At 38.8% G+C, this 19,454-nt stretch overlaps 1 protein-coding gene across 2 annotated transcripts in view; it reads right to left on the bottom strand.

Annotated features, from left to right (window-relative positions):
* The window catches only part of LOC122806395 (receptor-type tyrosine-protein phosphatase U-like), a 1,549,454-nt gene that overhangs the window by 412,941 nt on the left and 1,117,059 nt on the right, over nucleotides 1-19,454 (bottom strand). For both annotated transcript variants that reach the window (XM_044076762.1, XM_044076771.1), the window contains one exon: nucleotides 8,185-8,301. In XM_044076762.1, coding sequence (XP_043932697.1) covers nucleotides 8,185-8,301 — 117 coding nt within the window. The remainder of the gene's footprint in view (nucleotides 1-8,184; nucleotides 8,302-19,454) is intronic.

The following is a 19,454-nucleotide window of genomic DNA, read 5'->3' as shown; positions in this document are numbered from 1 at the left end:
ATACTGATTCCTAATCTTATCCATGCTAGTCACACCGAGTGCAAATCTTAACATCTTTAACTCTGCCACATCCAGCTCTGACTCCTGTCTTTTTGTCAGTGCCACTGTCTCCAACCCATATAACATAGCTGGTCTCCCTACTGTCTTGTAGACCTTCCCTTTCACTCTTACTGGTACCCGTCTGTCACAAATCACTCCTGACACTCTTCTCCATCCATCAATTCCATAAAAAAGGAAGTTAGTATTTGCCCTCAGATTTCAAGATAAGTCTCCAGAATCTTTGCCATAAAACTGGATATTATACAAAATATAGCTGCACTTTATTTCTATAACCTAGTGCAATTGTACACTGAAATATTTATGGACAATCTTTCTGACAAATACAGATAGTGTTGTATTTGCAGTGCACCTATACTCAGGATAGCTATATTGGATAATCATCCTAGATAAGCTGAAAACTGAGTCACATATAAAAACTTCTAATTAAATACTTGTAAGATGCAATATGTATATTTAGGAATTGTGTGACACACTGCATGGACATTTTATAGCACAAGAATGATTTTGAGCATTTTTCTAAATGTCAGCTGGCATTTTATACAGCAGACTTATTTTACATCATCTCTGGTTCTTATCCCTTATGCTTGAATGTTGAGGGAAAAGGCACTGAGCATTTCACTTTGCCAGACTGAATGCTAACCGGTTACAGGGACAGAAATAGATAATCTGAGCAGTAATTAAACATAACATTATTTTCATTTCATTATTTGCACAGGGGTATGAGAAGAGGGTGTCAGTTTAAGAGGTTATGACAGTTCCAAATAAAGCTATTGTTTTAAACAATAAATGGGATTGAAAAGACGCAGAAATGTTAGGAAGGTAAGAATAAACAATGTTGCCAAATGACAGACAACATAACTGCAGTTAGAAGGTATGCAATACAACAATTATTACTGCCACCTCATGGCTCCAGGATCTGGGTTTTAGTCTGGCGTATGGTTGCTGACAAATTCAAGTTTATATGCCCTCGTGTATACAGATAGATTTTGCCTTTGTATTTGAGTTTTATCCAAAAGACATGCTGGCTAATTCCTTATCATAGATTGTTTATACGTAGTCTTGCTTGTATAAACTTGGTTTTGGCTGTAAATGGTCAAAAATGAGTAGTTGGTTTACCTGAACAAGAAATGAATACAAAATAAATAAATACACAAATAGCTACAAAGTCCAGAAGGAGTAACCAATTTGGATTCATCTAACAGACCTCAATACTCATTAGTAACCAGTGCAACACTACATGCTAAAATATAGTGTGTGATGAACCCGCAACTTAGACATTATGTCCACATTTTCTAAAGAAATGTCAGAGCCAGCTCTCAAATTCCAAATGCCTCAGGTGTTGAATAAACAGGTGCCCTTAATTCCAACCTGGCTATATTAAACCTGCCTTTGATATCAAGTAGAATAGTCTACATCTACAGTTGTACCACTATTATGCAATATTTCCATTGCTGGCCTAAGTACCTAGTTCAAGTAGCATAAAGAAAATATGTTCACAAGTGACCTACACTGCATTTGTATTAAATGACATTTATTGAGATAATAATGAGCCCTCCGTGGTTTAAACTACAAAGAATAATTACACATCTTCAGTTTACTTAAATTGTGATTTTTTATGATAAAATGTGCAATTGAAAATACAGGGTGAGTCTTTAAAGATGTTAAGTTTATGTTTACCCAAAAGAATTGATGAATGCGCAAATACAGGATATAAAGTGATGGGAGGTCTCACCATGCAACACAGAAATTTTCATTTCAGATAAGTTAAAAAATCCAAAGGGATATATCTAACAGCATCACGTTTGTTTCTTCTTGATTTGTAGAAACATTTATGTATGCTTGGTTAATTTCAGCTGATGATAGTGGTTATTTAGAATTTGCAATAAAATTTTATAAAATATGATAATCAGTTTGCTGAGTCCAAATGTAAGATTTCTGACTGATAAAAATACAGGATATACTTTCTCTGAATATTGCCAAATACCAATGAGAAATTATGGAATAAGCAAAAAGCACGTGTAAAATGCATTATAAATTTAATAAAATACCTCTAGTAAAAATGCTAGGTGCTTTTGTCTTAACTCCATCAGACTGTTACTATGTACAAAAAAGAAATAACTTTAACTATAGTTCATATATTTATTGTGTCTTACAGATGTGATCTTTTTAGGCATGTGATTACTGTACAATGCTATATGTGTTTCTTTTTTTGTATCTAGTTGGAAGGGTTACAATGTAGCTTTGAGTCTATGAATGCAAGAGTGGTTGTATGGGAGAGTGAGTCCAAGAACTATTGAAAAGCATGACCAAGGCACAGCACACAATGGTGATAATGGCACTTAGAAGAATGAGCCGAATACAATAGGAACTGCCTGCATAAGTTCTAATGATCGAACTGTGAAGTAGTGAAGGAAAGAGAGAAGAAGCTGACATGATAAAGGAGGTAAAGTGAAAGCAAAAACATTGGGTAGGAGAGTTGTTTTGTCCAAAAAAGAAACATGGGCAAGGGGAAGAAACTTTAAGGTATGAGGGATTATTGAGGGAATCCCAAGTGTGTGTGTGTGTGTGTGTGTGTGTGTGTGTGTGTGTGTGTGTGTGTACGCACATGTGCATATTATATATGTGTGTATGTATATGTGTATGTATATATATATATATATATATATATATATATATATATATATATATATATACATACATACACATATATATATATATATATATATATATATATATATATATATATATATATATATATATATATATGTGCGTGTGTGTATATATGTGTGTGTGATTTACCTTTAATTGGTAGACTAACATGAATTTCAACATCCTGAAGGTAGACCACTCTGTGTCGAAAACCAAAATGTCAGCTTCTTAGTATACATATGCATGCTCACTCCTTGCTAGTTATATGTACTAACTCTGAGATCACACAATCCCCAGCAAAAGGGAATATTCCTATTGCCCTATTTGGGGATTGTTGATCTCTGACACCTGTCGACTATCTGTATAGTTGACCAAATGTATTCAATTAAATATATGTCGACCAAAGTCCCTGTCAACTAAACTAATGGAACCCACATATATTATATATATATATATATACAGAGAGAGAGAGAGCAAGTGAGCGAGCTTTAGCTTTATCAGCCAGAATGTCACGGGTGTTCAGAAGCTGTGTAGTTAAAACACTTGATGTCTTTAAGAGGTCATTTCCACGTATCTCATGGACCTCCAATACAGGAGATTTATGGTATTGCACAGTGAAAACTCTTATCTTGGCTAGATGTTTTCTTGCAGTTTTTACTCACAGATATATTAAAAGAGAACCGTGTAAGATGTCAGATAAGAGAAGGATGAATGTTAGTTTATGTATTGAAAATGATGGTAAAAAGGTAGCAACACGTGCCAAATTAAAGAGTGAAAAAGTATACTGTATAGTCAAATACAACATGGTGAATTTATATGGCATACTGGACTTATAACTCCGGAAAAGAAGAAACAGAAATTCATGGGTGCTTTCAGTTTTGTGGACTCTCTGTATGCATGGATATGATCATTTGGAATGGGATCAACCTGAAGGGTTGGTGGATTTTAGGAATAATCAAACAAACGGTCCAGGCAGCACCAGGTGTCAACCAGTAGAAAGTTTTATTTTTTTAAAAATTCACCACAAGCGCTTTCACCCTGACAACAATACAGGGCTTTTTCAAGTGTGACTTGAAGACTTAATGAATACTGAGGAACTTGGAATGTGAGAAACGATCATGGCTGATGCTTATAGAGACATTTATATTGCTTAGTTTGAAAGGATGGAGAAAGGTGAGGATAGAGTGTTAAATGAAGAAAATAATTCAGTCTGGAAATGGCAGTGAGTTTCTGAATGGCATAGAGGAAATTGCACGGAATTATTTTTTGTAAAGAGTGAAGTGGTAGAAGTGACAGAGTACATGAATGAAGGAAAGGCCTACTGAAGAGATGGTTTCCCTTTAGAATACTATAAAGTAACAAAATAGGTTTCAGGCATTTTGAAAAATAACTGTTTGTGAGAATCTGTGAGCACAGAAGGATAGCCGTCCTCAGTGGGGAAGGTGATATCCTTTGTGCTGACAAACAGAACTAAGTGACAGAAGATACAGTTAACAATTGGCTGAATTCTTTAATGAATGCAGATAAAAAGTATTTTGCTATAATAATATCAAAATGAATGGAATAAGTAACTGAAGGTGGGGCTGGTAGACTGTATTAAGAGTAGGTCATCAACATATCAATGCAGAATAATTTCAGCTTATTTGGATTGGCTGGAATATAGCCGCGGTGGTGCAGTGGTATCATTGTCACCTCACAGCAAGAGGTTCTCCTGTTTGATTCTCGGCTGGAGCGCCTTCTGTGTGGAGTCTGCATTTCCTCCCCGCGGTCGAGTGGTGTACAGAAGACATGCGTGAATGGGCGTGCCTTCATTGAAGGTTGGACATCAAGGTGGCACCTCGGCACCGTGAAAATCTACTGCCAATCATTATTGGACCGGAGTTCCACTGTGACGACCCATAACCGGGAAAAGCCGAAGGAACAACATTTGGATTGGCTGTAATGCAGTGGGATTATTTGTAATGGGACAGTTCTGCTGTACATCAGAAATAGTTTTAGCAAGCACAGTGGAGTTTTCTGAATGGGAATTTGTATAAAATTAATTTTAGTAAGAGGTAGACAGATGATATGAAATCCTTATATAATACCATGCACAAAAGTAATATCTCTACTCATAAAAAGGAGTAATACTTTATTCTGGCATAAAGCTATGAATTGTTAACAGGCTGCTTGATGTAGTCCAGGGTTTCCTTCCCTCAACATTTATTTTCCTTCTGCACGACTCTGAGAAAGTAACTTAACCAGATGTTTTTCTAGGTCATTTAGGAAATTGGGCTATGCTCCTCAAAGGTAACTGGGATTGCATGCATAGTAACTAACAGTGAGAGTATAGTCAGGCTTACAGATGTGCATACGCTACTGTTTCAAACTAACGTTGTGGATACAGAGAAAACTAGAGACTGCAAAGCAGCCAACTGTTTGTGAAAGACGAACTTCAAAATGTAAAGTTCTAAAATGTTGCTTACCAATTACTGATTTCATTAAGAAAGACAGATCTATTAGCTGAGGGGGATATGGTTGTTTCAGATAAGTTAACTGAATTCTGACTGTCACATAGTAGATATAAAGTCATAAAGGGAAAAATAGCCAGGACTAACTACTGAAGACTGTTCTTCCTGGTACAAACTCAAGTAATAATTAAACATTTCTGAAATATTTTCAACCCCAAACATTCAGATGGATTTGAACTCTGCAGTGTCAGGCATTGACTCCATAAGCCTATAGACTGATTTTAACTGCATATCATTTTGCTTATTTTGACATTAAACAACTTTACATATGAGGTTTTATCTGAGGAAGAAATATAATACATGGGGAATGAAATGTATTGTGAAAATGAATACATTTCTGGATTGTTAAGTTTAAGGTGATCTTACAGACTGTAGTATTTGTATCAAAGGCAGTCTGCACCTTGGTCACTGGAAATGGGAATGCTTATAACAGGCAGTATATGTCTGCATGCTGGTAATTACTGAATTACCTTAATTTACTGTACATGTATTTGTTTTCTTTATAATACAGTGATTCATGAGGTATGCTGTAGGTTGATCAACAATTTTATTGGACTTTTGCAACTTTTATATTTAAAATATAGTTTGCATCAAATGCAATAATTTAACAGTGTAAGTTTCTGGGCTTGTGGAAAGCTAGAGCAGTGAAGTGGAGTGAAGTAATTTACCTGCTACATAAGAAACAAGGTAAACGAAAAGTCTTTTTTTCCTTGTTTCATTTGCATCAGCACCACTAATGGGAATACCTAAAGCAAATTAATAAAAGACAGTCCCTAGGATTCTGAAAGGCTTAGCATATTGCTGAAGATATCCATACCATGCTAAGGCCTTCAGATTTATAGACCACTCTACAACTGTGTCTTTTTTTCCCTTGCTGGGGCCTCACTGTGTAGACTGTTGTCAGTGACATACTGCATGTTCATGTGGCAGTCCAGGGTAGTGCCTAATGATGATTAGACATGTTCTCTTCCCCAGAAATGTCCAGAAATGCCCACAGCTCAAATCTGATTTGCTTGGCTGAGTAAAATTGTAATCAATGAGAAAACACTGACAATTGTAAAAATGTAGCAGTACCTTATTCACTCGTATGCAATGCAGGTAAGTTCAGCAAATCATGGTTCTCTTGAATTACCTGCACCACCATATTTTGAATGCAATATACTTCTTAATATTTCCTTCATTTACCTGTTTTCTACATCACACCCTTATCTCTTTCACTTTTCACTCTCATCCTTAAGCAGAAATGATTTATCAAGCTTCTGTCCAATATTTTGACTTCATCCATTTCATCTGCTATGACTGTATCCAACAATGTTCTACATAACCTGCTGACTTGTTGGCTGTCATCCCTTGAAAAAAATGAATCCTCTTTCCCCACCCTTCTTCATCATACATGTATACACAAGTGATAATTTTTTCATGCCTTCCCACAATACTTTCAGAGCTCTCTTATGGAACTCCAGCAGACCGTATATGTTATCTTTCACTGTTTCCAACACCTACTATGTTTACTCTATTTTTACATATCATCCACTTATCAACAGTTTTCAAATATCCTCCTCAATATTTCCTTCCTATCCTCATTTAAACCATAGACTGAAACCAACACATCTTTCTGCTCTCTATCATACCCTCTCAGTACTCAACTTCCACCCCATCCCTGTCCATTGCTGCCTCTTTCTAGCCTAGTACTTGCTTATCTGCTATAATAACCTCCTCTTCTCCTCTCTTGCACTAATCATCCATACTCGTTTATAACAATTTTCATAATTTTCCCACTTTGCAAACTAGTTTTATTTATTGTAATATCACAATATCTTGCATATCATTTCATTAAATTCAGAAAACTGTTGTCCTCAACATAGGATTATTTATCCCTCCAGTCTTCCACATCCCTATAGTAATATCTCCCATCATAACCACATTTTGGCATCCTCACCTACCATCCTCATATAACTAAGCCCAAAAGACATTCGGATAGAATCCACCTCATCAATCCCACTCCCCCCAAGTAATAAGCAATGCTGACACTCAAGCAGTAAAACCTAAAACCTCTGTGTAGCCACCTCCTCCTTCCAAGTCTTCTTTCCTACTGCTTATCTTGCTTACTTCCAAACCCAAGTCCTTCATGATTTTCTTCTTCTCCTTTCGGCTTTTCTCAGTTAGGGGTCATCACAGCGGATCACCTGTCTACTCATGATTGGCAGTGGAGTTTTACGGTGTTGAGTTGCCAGCCCGGCACCCAACCTTCCACAGAAGGCGCACACACGCATGGACGCACTTAGGCCTAGGGTTAATTTAGAGTGTCCAATCCACCTACAGCATGTCTTTGGGATGTGGGAGGAAATTGGAGCAGGTCCTTCATGATTTAACTCCTAATTTACCTTCTAAATCACTACAATATCTCTCCCGGTTTACCCCTCAGCTATTGTAACCTCAATTCTAAACATATATGCTTATGTACCCTTTCGTTGGCTGAATCAGGACAATAGCAAATTTCACTCACTGTCTAACTCTAAACATTTTGAAAATATCTATCAGTTATTCTGCATACATATACAGTATATAGTGAAATATGACATGATTAAGTATAATGGTTATGCATCTGTTCAATTAGCAATATCAACCCTCATGTCTATAAACACATCTTAGATCTGCTATCATCATAGACGATTACTGCCTGCTTTATAAATGCATGTTCATTAATCAAGATATAACATTGCAAGGCATACAGAAATATATGGTATGTTTAATCCTACATTCATTAGACAATTTTTATTTAGCTATATCACTAAAATGCACAGTAAGTATGGCATCTGCTAATTAAAATATTTATTTTTGTCTTTCCGGTTAATACATATATAATATTACACATTGTAACCTTATTATACCAATGGGCATAAAGCTGGGTGACAAATATTTAGTACTGTTTGTCTTTAAAATGGGTATGAATACAAGCTATTACCTTTTCCATTTCAAAAGACTGAATAACACAATCCACTGTTCTCTCGGTACTGTGGAGGGAAACTGTAATATCATCATATTTTTCAGTCTCTTCCGGCCAATATTGCTCACATTTCACCTGTTAAAAATCATAATATTAATACTATGCAAAATTAATATTTCAGAAAACTCACAATCATGTTACTTTGCAAGACAAAAAAGTGTTTGCTACCTTCTGGCATGGAAAAAATGTACACGTTATAGAGAGAAAGCAACACATATGTATATGGCATTTTCTTTCAAGGACAGTGTACTAGTTACAGTAAATCATTAAGGGTCTTTGTAAGTGTGAAAAAATATCTCAAAATACTGAATAATTCATTACAATGGATACAGTAGCAGCTTCCTCCAATAAAAAGATTGACTTTAGATCTTCTCAGAAAACAAGTCTATTGAGGCTCCCTAAATATTAATCTTTAGAAACATAGAAACGAAAACATTATGACACTTGCTGATAAGGGCTTCTTTATCCAGTTAATCACCTAGACTATGTGATTCTGAACTAGCAGGGTAACATATATACTCTCCATAACCAAAAGATTCTCTTTTTGTCATAGCTCTCAAGATTATACTTCTCAACATCTGATTATTAAAAATCATAGTTGTGATCTTTAGAAATAAAATAGAGGGCCCAAAAGAGGAGCTTTGCATTATTTTTGGAATAGGAGTTCTTTAGACATTAGACACCATATAATTAATGATGAGGCTTGCTTCAGTAATTTATTCATTTATATACGCTTCAACAAGTCTATACGTATGTGGAAAATTAAAGGAAAATCAGTAAATCTAGGAGACTCAAAGCACACTATGCCTAAATTGTAGCAGATGAAAGCTGGGCTGAATAATATCTGCCCATGCATTCATTAATTCTGTCATTTTTTGCCTCTATAAACTCTTTAATAAGACAGATGAAGCATCAGCCATCATTTCTGTAACAAAATAATTCCTTCTTTCTCCATCAGACATCCACCTTTAAGAATAAAATTGAGTTCTCTTGTTCTCATACTTCTCACTTTTGAAAAGTGATGACCCCTTAGATATGCATTTCCCTGATGCCTTTCATAGCAAATCATTTTCTACCTCCTTCCTTCTGGGCTAGATACATTCTGTGCATCTTTTTTACATTTAGAAGGTTTCTAGTGAAGATGATGCAGGATTATTACTATACTTCTCTGAACTGTTTTGATTCATTCAATCTATGTAGTTCCAGAAAAGAGACCTCAAGAAATTAAAGCAATACTCCAGATTGGGTTTTACCTATTTCTAAAGAAGGACAACACTTTATTATTATTATTATTATTATTATTATTATTGCCATTATTATTAGCAGTAGTAGTAGTATCACTATTATTGTCATAATTCCTATTTACAATTGTTGTTGTTGTTAGTCTTTCACCTTTTCCCGGTTAGGGGTCGCCACAGCGGAACTCCAGTCCGCTAATGATTGGCAGTAGATTTTACAGTGCCTAATTGCCAGCTTGATGCCCAATCTTCAAAGAAGGCATGCCCATTCATGCATGTCTTTCGAAACGCCACTCAACCTGCAGGGAGGACATGCAGACTCCACACTGAAGGTGCTCCCCGCACTCCAGCCAAGAATCGAATGGGAGAACCTCTTGCTGTGAGGCAACAACGCTACTGCTGCACAATGCGGATATACTATAAAATCCTATTTACAATACTTCTTTCAAATCCCAGTATGGCACCCTCCATCTTGCTGCTCATTCACACTGCTTGTTTACCTTTTGATAATTTGATTTCCCCCCTCCCCCATTCTTTTAACCTTTGAAGATGCTCTTACTTCCTCTTCAGTTGTGTGTGTTCTTTTGCTTGCTTACCACCTCCTAGGTACAATATTTACATTTTTTGCATCAAATTTAAAGTTCACTGTATCATACTATTTTGTAATGTTACCATATATGTTTCAACTGTTCTGTATTCTCTGTATTTAGTTTCAACTGTAGATATCAGTGACTTTAGCAAAACTGCAAACTTTTACTTTCTAAACTTCTACTGTTTCACTTACAGATCAAATGGAAATTATAAGCCACAAGACAGATCCATGCAATGTCACACTGCTGACCATATTGTAATTTGGCTGGAATCAATTTATTATAATCATCTATGTGCCATTTTGTATCCATAACTCCAATAATGCAACCACTGAATGACTCACTCTCTGTCTAACTTGTTCATTAACCTTTTCTATGAAAGTGACTTTGCTGCCTTTTTGAAATTTAAGTATATGACATATATGATAACATCTGTTTACTTTTTCAGTTACTCAGCCAAAGAAATGTTTTGCATTTAGATGTCTATTATAAACAAAAAAGTCACACAGAAACATTGAAGTAACCAAACTCACGTAATGAAACTTTAAAATAATAGAGGGCATTTTCATTTATATATTTACAGAGACTTCATCAGACTAATACAGAGGCCCTAATACACATTACAAACTATGATTAGAAATGCTCAAAATATATCAAACCAATTTAATGGAGTAGAAAAAAATGTGATCAAATAGCCAAGGCAAACATGCAGCCAGTATTAGATAAGAAATTAATGAGAACAATGGTATCTTTTTAGAATACTTAAATTAAGTGATCACTGAAAACTTGAAAAATAATTCTGCTTGGTTTGTCAGACATATTCTTTGCAGTCCAGGAGATTTTCAACCTCCCCTTCCCCTATATGCTGTTCCACATAATACAAATAAAATAAAAATCTTTCAAAATTGTTACAGTTGGTAGATTTAATATAATACATTACTCAAATATCTCTTTCTGACAGCATACTTATGTCCAGATGCTCTAATGTATGGTTTATTTGCTGTATACCCAATGTAAAATGCATGAGAGGAAAGTACAGTTGTATAATTAACTTACCATAACAGTAGATGTTTCAACAGGTCATTGTTATAGTAGTCCAAACTATTAGAATTATATCCTGCTAAAAATATGACAAACCAGTCATCCTTTCAAAGCTAAAGGGCACCTTCCACATACCCTAACTGTTAGGAGATTGAACAAAGCACTATATAAAAGGCAGTCAGAGTGCCAAAAACATCCACTCTTTCTTGTCCCAAGAAGGGAGGCTACAGCCCTGACAGGAAAAATGCTAGAAAAGATCAATAAATGTAAACTAATATAGCTAGGTTTTGATTGTTTGGTCAATGATTGCTTTGGTCAACAAGCACAAGTGCAGTATTTTTTGGTTGAACGTCCAGTTTATCATACAGACATTTTGTTGAGCATGTGTTTCACCAAAATAGGTAAGTGGGATGTACGTAGGGGTACAAGTTTGTGGATTAAGGTTAGAGTAAGGTTTATGTAAGGGGATGGATGAAATGTGAATGTGTATGCATTTGGAGAGTGCCCAAGAGAAAAAAAAAAAAACTTCCCAGAACACTACCACTATTCAAACAAATTTGACCTGAATGTGACTGGGTTTTGAGTAGTGCATCAGAAAAGGATTTTTTTTTTCCTTTTTTGATTTACCACATGTTGATGTGTTGTATTAGTGATATGATGATTGGTTGATATGTTTTTATTTTTGTTTCGTTTTGTGTGTCAAACAAGTAATATGATGACCAGTCCTTATGTAGCCATATAAATATATACACAAGGGTATATAACTCCACTCCCTGACAATGCATCAAAAACAAAGAAAGAGGGATGGTCATTACAACAGTGATCTATTAGAGCATCTACTCTCATGGTAAGTTTGCTTATACAAGTGCACCATGTTTAACATTAAATCATTGCTGCAGTAACCTAAGCTATTAGGGTTGGTTATCATAGGTTAGAAAACGTACAGAGGAAGAAAAGTTGAAGAATCCATGAGCCCCTAGAGAATGCTTCAGCAAAGCCTTTTCTGGACCCGTGAAAATAATGTAGTTTGTCATGTGTACAGACAATCAAGTTACTTCCTCTAGAATATTTCCAGAGTCCACACTTTTCCAGAAAGAAACAGAAGAAGCCATATTCTGCATAAAGCAGACATTAACTCAGCCTGGAAGTGGCTTGTTATGTTGAAAGTAACAAAACAAAACAGCAAAAGATAGCCAGCTAAAAATTGTTTACTTTAACACTGGTTCTCCTTTTCTCTTAACTTCCTAGCAGGCAAACAGCTGATCATCTTTCCTGAAGGACTGAGCTCAGTCCAAGCAGAATCTGAGCTGCCTTTGGACATCCAGAATATTAAGATTTCTTTCCCCCCTGTTTTTTGGTTCTGGATAGAAGAAAGGAAGATTAACAGATCCTCTCAAGGTAAACTCTGAAAAAGTTTTAGGCATAAAAAAATATTTGTTCTCATAAGAAAACCTGCCCCTATGGTAAATGAGTTAGGGCTGACTTACTGTAAGAGCTTTTCACTCAGATACTCTTCTACATTTCAGAACAATAGGTTCATAGGTAGGTACTAGGCTATCTGCCCGAGGACATTTATAAGTCTAGCCAGAGTGTGTCAGCTTTTGCCACCCCATTGATTAATTAACTGAGCCTCTGTCAAGAAGAGCCAATTAAGTGATCCCAGGGGTGTATTTTCTGTTACCCATCCACTCGTCAAGGTTTCCCTTGAAGAGTGTTAGTGAGGGGCTCTGCCTAATTTAGTTAGGAATTTTGTTCCAAAGTATGGGGAGTCTCTGTGACAGGAATCTATCCCTCCAACATGTTCTATTTATTGTTGTGGTGAGGTTTAGCTCACTAGAGCAAGTGGCTCGCAGTGACTTGGATTTCTTTAGGTGGAGCATGTCCATAAATTTTGAGTTGGACATGGCTTTGTAAGTCAGACAGAGATCACCTCTGAGTAAGCGATATGCCACTGAGTACAGCTGGAATTTTTCCAGTCGGGCTGCATAGGACATATGTTTGAGGCCAGTAATCCTCTTGGTGAGGTACTTTTGTGGTCTTTCCAGCTATTGAAAGTGTCTTGTGAGGTACATCCCAAATGGGGCATTGCACTCTATGATGGGTCTGATGAGTGATGAGTAGAGGGGCACTATAACCTCTTTATTTCTAGATGTGAACCATTTGGTAATTAGATGGGCTACACAGAAGGATTTTCTAACTACTTTGGCAATATGATTGACAAAGGAGAGATTACTATCTACCTGGGTCCCCAGATCTCTTATTACCTCTTCTTTATTAAGGGGGCTGCCACCTATGAGGTAATTCATGGGTGTTTTGTTTTATCCAGACGGGATAACTATGTGTTTTTTGGCATTTAGCTTGAGACCATGACTTTGACATCAGGTGTCCGTCTCAGTAAGGCCGTTTTGGAGAATGTCTGTGTCAGCCAGAGAGTCAATTATGGCTCCCAGTTTGCAGTCATCAGTGAACTTGGTTAGCCATAGTCCTCCTGTGTTTGCCTGTACTTCTGAGAAGTATATGCCGAACAATAGGGGTCCCAGGACCGAGCCTTGTGGGACACCACTTGTGACTGGTTTAGAGTCGGACCTGGAGCCCGCTATTCTTACCGTGTGAGTTCTGTCTGTAAGCCAGTTGGCAACCCATCTCGTGATGTAGGGGTTTATGTTCAGGCTGGTGAGTTTTTCTATAATTTTTGAGTGGGGAATGGTGTCAAAAGCCTTGGCGAGGTCAAGGTAGGCTGTGTGAACAACTTTCCCCTCATCTATGGCCTTGGTGACTGTCTCGAAGAAGTCAACCAAGTTTATTAGGCATGATCAACAAAGCCAATCTGGTTGGGTCAAGTGTTTGGAGATTCCCAATGTCTTTGTTAATGAGTTCCATGATGATGCACTCCATAGCCTTGCAGACCAGGCTAGTCAGGCTTATGGGGCGATAGTTACCAGGGTCAGTTGTGGCCCCTCCTATGTGGAGCAGAATAACTGTTGCTGTGTGCCATTCTATGGGCACGTAGCCTGTGGAGAGGCTGAGATTGAACAGTGTGTTTAGGTGGGGGGGTTAGTTCATTCTGTAGTTCGTGCAAGACACAGCCTGGGACATCATCTGGCCCCACTGACGTTGTGCTTTTGGCTTTTGAAAGGGCTGTTTTCACCTGTGCGTCTGTGATTTCTGGGACACTACACTTTTCCAGTATTGTTGTTGGCCTTTTTGGGGGATGAAAGGGGGATGAAGTTTGCACTAAATATATCTGCCAGGATGTTGGCAATATCAGTAGGTTCAGTATATTTTGTGCTATTTTGCATTAGCTCAGAGCATATCTGCAAGTTGCCACTTAGATTCTTGACAAAGCTAAAGAAGGCTTTGTGGTTATCTTTCGAATCCTTGGCTATTTTTCATTTGACATTTGAGGCACATATGTTCTCAGGAGGATACTTTCCAAGAAGATAGATGTGATTTAATCAACAGATTTCGCGACAGGGGATATTCTATGGGACATGTTTTGCGGGCCAGCAATTGGGCCAATACTTTATCTAGGCAGGAATTGTTAACTTATAAACTCAGGGATCAGAGGACCACACAGCCAATCAGGTTTTTAACAACATATGCTAGGAATTCAGATGTACTCATGAATAGTGTACAGAGAAATTGGAACATTTTGTTAAGTCTACCGGAATTATCAGATATATTACCAGACAAATGTTTATTCTCATTTCGCAAGGAAAGAATCTAGCCTCATGTTTCAATCATTATAAACATACACATCATGCTAGCATTGCACAATTTTCACAAACAACTATGACTGGGGAACATCTAGTGGGGTGTTTTCCCTGTGGTCATTGTAGCAACTGTGATAAAATTGTTAAATCTAAGGAATTTACTAGTAGGAATTGCCCAAGGGTCTATGACATCTCATTCTTTGCAAATTGTAGCAGTGAATGGCTTATTTATTTGGCCACATGTATTTGTGGCTCCTTTTATGTTGGTCAAACATCTCATCCTTTAAGATTACGGATTTCTGAACATATGAGCAATATTAAAAATAAGAAAATAAATAATGCATTGTACAAACACACTTTAAAACATCACACTGCTAAATTTTCTTTTATGGTGATTGATTTGGTTAAGGGTATTAAATTTAATAAAACAGGATGGCACTCAATGTTAGATACAAAGGAAAAGAAATGGATTACTAAATTAGGTGCTCTTTTTTCACCTGGATTAAATGAGCAATTTTAATTGAACCAATGGGATATGTTTACAACACTATTTAAGTTGCATCAATTGATTTGTGTTTTTTGTCACTGAAGAAGGCTGTGCTTTTTTGCCAGCCGAAACCGGTCTGAGCTTTTTTGATGTTTATTTAACATTAAAGGATTTTTATCGGATCCACTTTGGTTGCTGGCTTCATTTTGGCTGTGTGGATGCTTTTGCTTTAGTTGCCGTGCAGCTTTTCTTCGTGCAGGAGGATTTTTTGACTGGTATACTTTGTGTGTGCCTTGTTTGGTATTTGTTGAGACATTCATACTCTGCAGTGTCTTCAGGAAGGCTGGCCGGGGTTCCTAGGTTTGTGAGTGTGGTCTGTTTTAGGCTGCAAACAGGGACGCAGTTTGAGCCACTGTTACTTGCCCATGGATAGTCCATGCTGCTTCTTGCTGTGGTACCAACCTGGGGGTGTGGTTATCCTTGACAATTACTGATAGCCACACTCCTATTGTAGTAAGTTCCATGTTTTGGAGCTGTAGAGCATGGTATGTGGCATAACCTGGTAGTATTAGGGTACTCTTCTGGGCCTTGACCCAGGTTTCTGTTACAGAACAGATATTACCATTCTCCATGCTGTGGTGGGTTTGGTCTGCATGCACCTTACAGGTTAGACTTCTGGCGTTGGGTAGCATTACGTCCAGTTGTTATTCCTTGTGCTACCTATGGTGGTGGGTTTGTGTTTCCAGCCTTACCTATTCAAGGCACAGTGAGAGTGACAACAGCCTTTGCCAGTATCCACACAGCCAGGTGTGCTGGGTGCGTGCCATCCCTAGCAGGTGGGCATCATGTCTTGCTCAGCATGTCATCTCAGGCTGTCAGCCATTTGTTCCCCCTTGCTAACAGCAAGACTTCTGCCAATTATTGTACTTGATCTTCTTGTCTTCATAGTGTGGCATCATGCTTGGTGAGGGTGAGATGTTAGGCAGGGTCTTCATGTTTGCATATACTAGATGGTGTTACATTGCTTAACACATAGCAATCATGCCTCAGGTGGTGCTGCAGGGCTGCCTCTGGCGGATGCACATACTACACTCCCTGTACATGTTTGAGAGCAGGTTGTGTCATGTTAGGCATCCCTGTTACTATATGAGTGAGTTAGAGAGGGGTATCATTCCCGGGGTTCCCACTGAGCCAGTGTATGTGCTATGCGTTGCCTCTTTGCCAAGACCAGGGCTTACTGGGCACGCCTCCTTCTGCCTACTGGGGCAGGCTCATGTTGCTCCTCCTCCGAGTCACGCTCTGCCTGTGATGGCCTTGGCAATGGTAGGGGGCTGTTTGTCCCGGCCCTATGCTGGTCCTGCTGCAGCTGTTTTCGCAGAATCATATTATGTAGCATAGCACATACCATGACAATTTGGGTACATGTAGTTGGTGAGTACTGCAAGGCTCCACCAGATGTGTCCAGGCACCGGAACCATGACTTGAGCAGCCCAAACACACGCTCTATTACATTACGTGTTTGTGCGTGTGCCTCATTATGGCATTCTTGTTCAGGTGTGTGTGCGTTTCTGATGGGTGTCATCAGCCACGGCTCCAGTGCATATCCAGCATCCCCCACTACGTGACCATGTGGGATGTCCCCATTGGCAAATGTCTGGTACAGCTGCATCAAATGCCAGATATGGGAATCATGGTAGCTCCCAGGGCAGCCAGCACACACATTCATTATTATTATGCTCTGGGCATCACACACGACCTGGCAGTTGATAGAGGGGAAGCCCTTGTGGTTAATGTAGGTCCTACCCCGCTCACCGGCTGGTGCTTTGATGCATATGTGCGTGCAGTCTATTGCACCCACTACCTCAGGGTATTCCGCTATTTGATGGAAGAAACGCATATTGCTGGCCAATACCTCACGTGAATTGGGGAAATATACATGCTCACCGACATGTGCTGACATGGCATCCAGGAACTGGTGCAGTACCCTGGAGGCTGATGCCTGTGATATCCCCATCATATCACAAGTTGGTCTCTGGAAGGTACCTGTTGCTAGTATTCTTAGGCCAACACATACCTTGTTTTCCACTGGGATGGGTTCCCCTCTGTTGGTTCTGTGTGTGAGGCGTGGCCTGCACAGCTCAACAATTTGCTGCAGGAGGTCTCTGTCTACTCTATAGCACTCCATTATCTCCAGCTCATGTAACCCCTGGTAGGTGACCCTGGGCCTGTACACTCTTCTCCATCTCCTCACTGTGGGTTGTCTGGCAGCATTTGCATTGTCACCACCTTCAGCAAGTCTCCTATGTCTCCTTATAACAGCTATGGCAGCTCCTAGCATGTTTGGTCTGAGTGCAGCTTTTTCAGTTTTCACTTCTACTAGCTTACTCCTGTCTTGCAGTGTCTCTTCAAAGAAACATACTGCAATGCTGTTTGCAGTGTTTTAAGTGCTGGGCTGGGCTAGTATTCTGCCTGTGTAATTGCCTGCTTCTAATTGTTTTCACCTGCTAGCTCTACCAGTATTCCCTGCTAGCTTCCTACTATTTCTTCTGCTTTATTTTTCCTCTCTGTTTCCTCAGGGGGGATCAGCACGCATACCAGCGAAAACACGCTCACAGTGGCTACCACGCGTGCACACATGCTTACACGGACTAGAATCTGCTTATTCGGGTTAAAACGCGCACACCAGCGCAAACAGGTTTATAGATCTTTACACAGGCTCCTACATGCTTACTCTGCCTTACACGCGCGCACTCTGTCTTACTCGCGCCTCCCAGCATGCACATGCACGCATGCATGCACAGCAAGAAACTTTGGTGTTGGCCACAGTGTACACCTTCCATTTCTTGACTTTCCCATGCTTATCTGTTGACACTCCTCTTTTTATGCTGTGTGATTGACATCTTTCACATACTACTTTGCTCCAATGAGCTTGATTTCTTCCTGACATTCCCCCCTGTGATGTCACCTATCTCCTACTCTGTTACTCCCCCTTATCTAACTCTTACACTACACGGACTGTGCTCATTTGCTATGTGACAGTGTGATTCACTATCCTACCACTCATTTACATAGGATTGCCTACTAATGCTTAGTTACATGTCTTACACTCAGCTTCCCCCCTTAGCAACCACTAGACGGTGGCCATGTTGTTTTCGGTCTGCTAGTCCCTGCATTGCAAATCCATGCATTACATAAAACCCACATTTGTGGGTTTCAAACCTTTATTTTTATGTCTTATTTAGCGCAGCCCATTTGGGCGGGGCTGCGCTGCGTTTAAACATCGCCGATAAAAAAAAAATATTTTATTTCATGTTTGCATCGGGTTACCGTGCCAATGGCCACATATTTGGCCATTGGCATGCTGTCTGCTACATATGCATACTTTATTTGGAGCTGTCATGGTTCCACTGTGTTATTTGCAGTAACGTACTCAGTTGTCAACTGAGTACATTTCTGCACCTAACACGACTCTTACACGGGCTGGTTTCAGCTTCAGGGATCGCTAATCTTCCTCATTTGCATGCCTTTCGGCTGTAAGTGAGGTAATTAGCATATCCACGCCCTGCCCATGTAAGAGACGTTTTAGCTGGTCTCGGGCTGTTCCTGGATCGCGATGGCTTCATGGAGTCTTACACGACTCTTAGACTCCGTGCAAGCCATCGTGAATCCTGCCCAGTATCTTGCCAGACACATTTATCCTTATGATAGATGTGATCTAGTTTGCTTAACTAGTCTGTAGGGGTATCTCCTCTAGATCCAGTGTGGTCTTGGTGCCTCTGTACTCTTTCTTTATTAAATCTCTCCTTGAGCATAATCCTCCCTTTGGAATGTACCTGATAAGTACCAAAACAATACTGAAAGACCTCAATGTTTTTCAGTCATGACGATTTCCTGACTTCATAATCTAAGTTGTCCCAAAAGACCAAATCATATCTATCCTTCTGCTTTCTCTCATATATATTCCTGTGGTTGAGCTTGGCTTAGTTTTTTGAGAACTGAGAATGAGAATCAATTTCAACATCTTCTACCGTCATAGAGCCAATTTTTTGTCTTATACTCATGTCAAAAGCTTCAGCCACCAGCACAAAATCAACAATAACTCACCTTCTGAGACAGCCACAATCCACTGAAGTCTCTGCTTTTTAAATAAACACTTTCT

Source organism: Protopterus annectens, chromosome 1.part1 (genome assembly GCF_019279795.1).
Source record: "Protopterus annectens isolate FY-2018-M chromosome 1.part1, PAN1.0, whole genome shotgun sequence".
Lineage (NCBI taxonomy): Eukaryota > Metazoa > Chordata > Ceratodontiformes > Protopteridae > Protopterus > Protopterus annectens.
Note: the sequence above shows the minus strand (reverse complement) of the source record. Positions and strands in the feature narration are given on the sequence as shown.